This window comes from Brachionichthys hirsutus, unplaced genomic scaffold (assembly GCF_040956055.1).
Source record: "Brachionichthys hirsutus isolate HB-005 unplaced genomic scaffold, CSIRO-AGI_Bhir_v1 contig_628, whole genome shotgun sequence".
Classification (NCBI taxonomy): Eukaryota; Metazoa; Chordata; class Actinopteri; order Lophiiformes; family Brachionichthyidae; genus Brachionichthys; species Brachionichthys hirsutus.
The window spans coordinates 1-8,293 of record NW_027181201.1 but is presented as its reverse complement, the minus strand read 5'-3'; the positions used below and the strand labels follow the sequence as shown (position 1 = coordinate 8,293).

General features: G+C 51.7%; 1 protein-coding gene across 1 annotated transcript; it reads left to right on the top strand.

The window, feature by feature from the left end:
• Positions 1 to 183: 183 nt before the first annotated feature.
• Positions 184 to 4,547, top strand: LOC137917388 (dymeclin-like; the record flags this gene model as incomplete). The annotated part of the gene is made up of 6 exons (XM_068760149.1): positions 184 to 369; positions 839 to 1,017; positions 1,723 to 1,848; positions 1,927 to 2,040; positions 2,114 to 2,208; positions 4,199 to 4,547. Coding segments are annotated over 6 exons (1,049 nt in total), but the record flags the coding sequence as incomplete, so codon positions are not given.
• Positions 4,548 to 8,293: the final 3,746 nt, after the last annotated feature.

The following is an 8,293-nucleotide window of genomic DNA, read 5'->3' as shown; positions in this document are numbered from 1 at the left end:
TACTAACGGCCTGGCTGCGGTTCTGCGGTTCTGCGGTTCCGCGGCCGGAGCTCAAAGAGCATCAGTGGAGGAAACAAGGGTTAACTCCGAACCAGCTGTAATCACCGTTTAAGATGATTGTAGATCTGATGGAAAGAATTCCAACACTCGTTTGTGTGTTCCCGCTGGCGTGTCCGTGTCCAGGTGGGCTGTGGAGCGTCTTCACGTTGGGCGGAGCCGGCAGCAAAGCCAGGATTGCCCAGGAACACGACCCGTTACCGTTATCCAATCAGAGCCTTCTGTTACTGCTGGTCCTGACCAATCTGACGGACGGCCCCGACTGGCCCAACCCCTACCGACAAGCCATCACGTCCTTCAGAAACACACAAGGTGATGCCTTTTCTGGTTCCGATTCGTCGTTCCAATCTGAGAGCTGCGCCTGCGAGTAATGGAGTAAATGAGTAATGGAGTAATGGAGTAATGGAGTAAATGGAGTAATGGAGTAAATGGGGTAATGGAGTAAATGGAGTAATGGAGTAAATGGAGTAATGGAGTAATGGATAATGGAGTAAATGGGGTAATGGAGTAAATGGAGTAAATGGAGTAATGGGGTAATGGAGTAAATGGAGTAATGGAGTAAATGGAGTAATGGAGTAAATGGGGTTAATGGAGTAAATGGGGTAATGGAGTAAATGGAGTAAATGGAGTAATGGGGTAATGGAGTAAATGGAGTTAATGGAGTAAATGGGGTAATGGAGTAAATGGGGTAATGGAGTAAATGGAGTAAATGGAGTAATGGGGTAATGGAGTAATGGAGTAAATGGAGTAATGGAGTAATGGAGTACTCGTCTCCGCGCAGACACGTCGGCGCTGTCGGTGGAGCAGCCTCACGCTTTCCAGATCAACTTCAACAGCCTGTACACGGCGCTGTGCGAGCAGCAGCGCTCCGACCAGGCCACGCTGCTGCTCTACACCCTGCTCCACCAGAACGCCAACATGAGGACGTACATGCTCTCCAGAACCGACATGGAGAATCTGGTGAGGAGACAAACGGTCCTTTCGGCCCGGGCCAATGGGACGGCTCGGCGAACAGCGAGGCATCCGGTGAACGGAAATCAGCCTCCAGCTGGTCGTTTGGGTGGAAGACCGACCGACGCACAGTGGACAGATTATAAAGTTAAACAAACCGATTGTGCGTCCGACCGGCAGCAGCCAAACATGCACGCGGCGCGTTTTAAAAGTGCAGGTCAATCGGATTCATCAGGTTCTGACATTTCTGTGTTATCCTCCATTTATAGCAGCTATAATAACGTCTCATTAGCAGATGTAGTCAGGGCTCGTGTGGGGGGGGGGGGCACCAATGACTCCAGCCACTATGCTAGCTGCGTTAGCTCCGATAGCAGGACTAGGATTCTGCAGCTGGTTACTTGTGGCTGCAGAAACGCTCTTGTGCCAGTGATGATATTTGGGGGCGGAGCTTCAGCAAAACCCCGTTGTAGATTCTCCACAGTCAACTCCAGAATGAAAACCAATGATCGATTCTTAACCCTTTAGCCCGGGGCTGTGAGAAGGCCGACGCCCACTAAAGCTCTGCATCCGAGAGAAAACCGTCACCGTCTAGACATCTCTGCACACCCTGCAGCGGCGTCAGAAGGCTCCCGATCAGGATTTAATGACCGTCATTTCTGTGGCGCCGCCTACACACACACACACGCTCTTCCTCTTCCTCCTCCTCTGCCTCAGGTGCTGCCCATCCTCGAGATCCTGTATCACGTGGAGGACAGGAACTCTCACCACGTCTACATGGCCCTCATTATTCTGCTCATCCTCACGGAGGACGACGCCTTCAATCGCTCCGTCCACGAGGTGGTGGGTAGACGTTTAAAGTGAATCGGGTCGGAGCTGCGTCTGAAGGTTCTGTCGGCGTCTGACGCTCTCTCCCCTCAGGTGCTGAAGAACATCTCTTGGTATACGGAGAGGTCGCTGACGGAGATCTCGCTGGGCAGTCTGCTCATCCTGGTGGTGATCCGCACCATCCAGTTCAACATGACGCGGACCAGGGTGGGTTCCTAGTCGCCAGCCTCAGGTTCCGTTCTGGGTGGAGATCAATTTGTGGCACCTGCGTGTCTTCTAGGATAAATACCTTCACACCAACTGTCTGGCCGCTCTCGCCAACATGTCGGCCCAGTTCCGCTGTCTGCACCAGTACGCCGCGCAGCGCATCATCAGGTGAGGACGGGTGTGGATGGGCGAGTCGGGCGAGTCGGGCCTCTTCTGGCCTTCTTTGAGGGGAGAATATCACTTTTATTTTATTTTAATCTTAATTCGTATTTGTGTTGCTTTCTTTGCCTGCTGGACATTTATGTAATGGTTTGAAAGAGAAACAAGAGCTTGACCTTTATATTTGTCTGTGTCCTCCTGCGGGGGGGGGGTCCGTGTGCTTTATTCTCACACGCCGTCCACGGGGATTATTTGTGACTCATCCCCAGACGTTCAGCAGAATTACACGCCTTTAAATTAAAGTTCTCACATGAGAATGTCTGAACGATGCAGCCGTTAGCGAGGAGCGCGGCAGGCAGAAGACGGCGTCCGTTCAGTGCGTGGATAGAGACCACCTTCAGTGTGTGTCGCTACTACCGCCTCACATCCGACGTGTGGACGTCCTCCGTCTGCCGCGGCCTCTGGAGCATGAAGTACAGCGTGCCGACAGATGAGGGGCGGAGCTCTGAGGCGAGCTTTCTACTGTCAGAGTCCTCAAATAGATGAAATATCATTTCACTAATAAAGGAATCTTTAGCAGTTGATAGGACTTTGTGAAAGATGATTTGGGAGCGTCTCGTCTGGGGGGGGGGGGGGCGTTTGATGTCAATAATAGTTCATCTGCAGACCGAACGTTTGGCGTCACATGAGGACAAACCGTCTTCACAGGCGCTCCAATAAGGAATAATTTCCTTTAATCTAATTCCGGTTGACTTTAAATTGGATTTATCTTTTCATAAGGCTGAAGCTATTTCTGCTTCCGTTCGTCCCGTGATGTTGGCATCAGCCGCCGTCGGCCAATCTCCGTCCTCCTCCACCAGCTCAGATTATAAAGTCGAACAAGAAGGTTCATCGTCAGAGGCTCCTGTGGAGTCGGCGTGTTTCCGCCTGATGGACGTGATGCAGCCTGAACGATGCGTTCAGCGAGCAGGAACATCAACTCGTGTCTGATGATGATGATGGTGACTACACGATGAGGCTAAACTGACGGGAATGCTCGTGGGACTTTTCTTTGTCCAAATGTCTGTGGGGCGGGGCCAGAAGCGGTTCCTGAGAATCCTGGGTACGGTTTCTTTGCAGGAAGCACATCCTGCTTCCGCGGTCGGGCGGACCGGTCGTGGCGTCTTCCTCCTCCTCCTCCTGCCTCGTTCCTCCCTCGGCCGGGCCCGTGCCGTCCAAAAATGATTCACATTTGAGGCACGATGTGCGTCCTCGGCGATGACTAACGAAGTCTCAGGTGACTGGTCCGTGTGCTTTATTCTCACACGCCGTCCACGGGGATTATTTGTGACTCATCCCCAGACGTTCAGCAGAATTACACGCCTTTCAATTAAAGTTCTCACATGAGAATGTCTGAACGATGCAGCCGTTAGCGAGGAGCGCGGCAGGCAGAAGACGGCGTCCGTTCAGTGCGTGGATAGAGACCACCTTCAGTGTGTGTCGCTACTACCGCCTCACATCCGACGTGTGGACGTCCTCCGTCTGCCGCGGCCTCTGGAGCATGAAGTACAGCGTGCCGACAGATGAGGGGCGGAGCTCTGAGGCGAGCTTTCTACAGTCAGAGTTTAATTTATTCTCCACTTTTATGCTTTACTGGCTGACAAATGAAACATTTAGCAGCCTGTGGTGAGAGAGGCCAGACCTGAAAGACGATCACGGCGTTGTCATGAACGCATTCGGACAACAATGATCAAGTAGTAAATTAGAAACAGGACCGGAGGACTGTGTGTGTCTGATGGTGTATTAGCTAATTGAGGTGCGTTGCTAGGCGGCACGGTGGTTTAGTGGTTAGCGGTGTCGCCTCACAGCGAGAGGGTTGGCATGTTCTCCCCGGGTTTGACGGTTGCCTCCCACCTCCAAAAACACGCGATGCGCTGGCGACGCGTCCGAGGTGTCCTCCGCCCGTCGCCCATGGCGAGCTGCGTCGCTCACCCGTCTCCCCCTGTTCTTTCTCCTGCAGCTTATTTGCTCTGCTTTCTAAAAAGCACAACAAGGTTCTGGAGCAGGCGACCCAGTCCCTGAGAGGCCGGCGGGGGGACAGCAGCGCTCTGCCGGACTACGTGAGTAACACGCAGGCTCGGTTCGGTTCTTCCACTCGCACCACCACGAACCGGCAGGAGCGGCGTGTGGGCGTGTCCATCCTCCGGGGCTGCTTTTATTCATCCTCGCCGCTCAACAACAAGCGCTTTCACCCTCGGTCGAATCTCCTCGACTCGCTCAAGGACACGAGGCAGATTTCCTTTGGGAATTTTACAAGGATCTTCTTTTCCAGCCTGGCGTCTGACATCACGTCTGGGTCACGGACGTGAAGGCGGAGCCGGCCAACCGCTATTAGCCTTGAGCTTAGGCGACACTGACGTGCACGTGACATCGGTTCCCATGTCGACGGCGAGCAGTCAGAGCGCAGCTTCATCGGCATCTGTCGATGAAGAGGAAAGTCTTAGCGCTGATTGGACGGCCGAGGTTCATCGTAGCGTTTCCCGAATGATGTCAGAGCGTTTGATGATGGAGATGATTCAGAGTAAGGAGCTGGAACCAGGAACTCCTCCTCCTCCTCCTCCTCCTCCTCCTCCTCCTCCTCCGTAGTTAAACGGTCTGCTCTGCTGTTATTCACAATAAACTCTCACCCAAACTCTGGAAGGGAGGACTTTAGGCAACTGTGGGGAAAGATAAAAACAAAGGACATGGGGAGGAGACGAACAATAGGACAGGCGATGGCCTTGGGGGGGGGGGGGGGGCAGGGTTGTGATTTATTAGAGTCTGGCTCTGCAGAGAGAGCTAACGTTTGTTTAATAAGGGATCGCCCTGGACATGTAATTGCTCTTCATGAGGAAGAGGAGGATGCGAAGCAACAAATGCTCCGAGCCGTGGGTTAAAGCCTCCTCCTTCCTCGCCATCTCCGACGTCCCGCCTCCGGCCTGTGTGTCCCACAGACACCCCCTCATCCTCGCATGTGTTGGAGCTGCCGCGTCTGGTTAGTATCAAAGCAGCAGGAGTGAAGGGTTAGGGCCCCTTCGGCCCCAGGGGGGGGGGGGGGCACGCTTGCTCTCTGCACCTCTGATTGCAGATGTTTTTCTTGGTCTTTGAGAAATGTGCAGTGACATGCACTGAGCGCACGCACACACACACACTGTTTATGCTCCCAGGCAGCGACACTGCTAATGCTACTTCTGTGCCTCTTAGTCTGTTTACTGTTGCACACGCACACACGCACACACACACACACACACGCACACAGACCACCCTGTCCATGTGTTTATGTGCACTGGTTGAGTCGATCTCTGATCTGGTGTTAATAGCGGGGCAGGCATCGGCTTCAGAGATGCTAAACATCGTGTTTGTGTTTATTATCAGGCCCTCCTGGAATTCCCTCTTTTGGAAAATTCAGCTTTCCACTAGTGGGGATGCGGCTCATTGATAAATATAATGTAAATCACACGTTTAAAGTTTTCCTCTGTTGGATTTTATGCTCGTCTTGGTTTTTAAATCGATGCTTGTGCCGCAGATTAAATTATTATATTCCCTTCATGAACGTAATGAAGACGGGAATAAAACTGAGGAGGAATATTTCCTGTTTTGGTGGGTTTTTTTCCATGAAATTTTCCACAACAACCACCAAATGCTGAAGTGCTGCCTTTTGCTTTTTTGGATTTACAAATTTATTTATTTTTCTTCTGTTTCCATGGTTACACGTTGGTCTCCTTCTGATGGTTGGGTTCATTTCTGGACAGCATCTCAAATACTAATCAATATTTTTCAACGCAACAAACTGTTCCTGAAGTGGTGCTATTTTGTGTTTGTATTTTTGTCATCGCCATGGTTACCAGTTGAATTTAGGCTCAGGCTGAGTGGGATTCGTGTCAGATGAGGGTTTCGTAAATCAAACGGCTTTGAGCATTTCCTCGTGAAACTTTCTGCACTAATCTCCCGTGGACTGGAGAGGTCCCCTTTGATGTTTCTGGAATTTTTAAGCTTTTTCCGGTTGTGCCATTAACAGGAGTCGTGGATAACAGTCAGCATGAAAAACATCCTCCTTTCTTCGTCAGTTGCAGGTTTGCATTTTGAATCCATGTCCGGCTCATGACTCGTAAATAGTGATATAGAATCAATAATGGCGCTCACTGATGACTCGGCTGTATCCGATGCAGATCTCTGGTTGTTATAGGACCGGTGACAGACATGAGCGTTTAAGTATTCCTGCATTCCTGCGTCTTAAACATTTCTCCATCCTTTTCCTTCCTCTCGTCTCTCTCTCTCTCTTCTGATGCCCGAGATGAGGTTTCCCTCGCGGCCTCCTCCTGGCTCCTCCTTGGAGGAGGATCTCCAGGATTGTTAGCCGACTCTTCTCCGTTTCTGAGGTTGTTAAATTGGGCCGTTTCCTCCCCTGATCTTATGTTGATTTCCGTCCCGTCTGCTTCCCTCTATAGGAGTTGATTGAATGGAGTTGAGCGCTACGGAGTCGTGTCGTATTTCCTTTAGTTTGGGATGTAGAGCTAATCACCCTGCGGGGAACAGCCAGAGGGTGGAGACGAGGAGGACAGGAAGCAGGAACTGCTCCATAGCAAACAGCAAGGTTAGCTTCAGTAGCTCTGAAGCCCACGGCTCACTTTCCAGTGACGTCCCAATCAAAAAGAAATTCATTTAAACATTAATCACAACTAATGATTAGGCGTCTGTGGATCCATCGCATCCACTTCAGCAAACGTTTGTTAAACGTTTCATTCTGTTTAACTTCAATTTGAATGATTCCTGCTTTGATGACTTTCCAGAGGATCCGAGCTGCCCCGGTGTGAGCTGGTTTCAGTGGTTTTGGTGGCACACGGGCCTTCAGACCAGTTTGTCTGAAGTGACAGGCTGTCGTCGACGAGTCCCAGTAAATAAATAAAGCTGTGGTTTTCACCTGAACGTAATGAACCAGCGTCTCGCCAGTCTGCGGCGGCTTTGTTGTCAAAGGTTAGCGTGGAATAAAGGCTTTTATAACGAGGCAGCGACTCAGACTCATGACACTCGTATATTTCACGATGTGAAGTCTGCTTGAGTTCGTCTCATTAAGTCGGCGGCCCGCTGAGCGCCGACGCGCTGACCGACCATCCCTCCGGCCTCCGCTGTTCTCGCCTGCTGAGGGAAGACGTGGCGAGGCTTCGTTGTTAGTTTAGCGCTTAGCCTCGTACCTCGTCTCCTCCGTCTCCCTGTGTCTGTTCTCAGGCAGTAGGAGGGACACCCAGCGGGCAACAGGTGCTCTGGGGTCCCAATGATTGTCTTCTTCCATATGGTAATTGGGGCGGCCCCGCTGGGCCTGGTCGAGGGAGGCACAGCGAGACGGCGCAGCTAGCAGCGGGTAAATTAGCAGTGGCGTCGCCGTTTGAACTGAACAGGGACCCAGCGCCGACGGGCCCCTCCTGAACCGATCCAGAACACATGGCTGAGTGACTTGTCCTCCTCTTCCTCATTTCGGGTACCTCTTTTCTTCCCAGTTGCACTGACTGGAATAATTCTCTCGTGGGTGCGGCCTCCGCCTCTTCATGTGCCGTCTGCGTTTATCTCCGTGCGCTGGTGTTTGTCGCTTCTTTCTTAATACGTCTGCTTTGCCTGCCCTGCAACAGCCTGCAGCGAGCGGCGGGGCCAGCCAGGGAATCACTAAGCTATTGGTTTAATGATGCCAGCTCCTACTTTGCAGGGATTTACTTGTCTGTGTCTCTAAACACCCAACACACACACGCACACACACACACACTTCCAGAAAAACCCAGACGCAAACACGGATCGTGTAAAACGCCGCCGCCGCCCTGCTTCACCCGTTTCATCCGTACGCCATCATTTTCCTCATCAGACAGATGGCAAAGGTCAAGCATAGCTGCAGACGTGACACATTTGATGCATGATGTTTAAGTGTGAGCAGCAAAATCAGACGGATGGAAAAGCTTTCACGCACGCACACACACACACACACACTCAGGCTTCCTGTGTAAATGGTGAAACAAGTCAAATGGGGCAGGATCATTGAGACTTAATTATACAGCTCGTGTCTGAGGCCTGTGTTTTCCTGGGTGGAGAG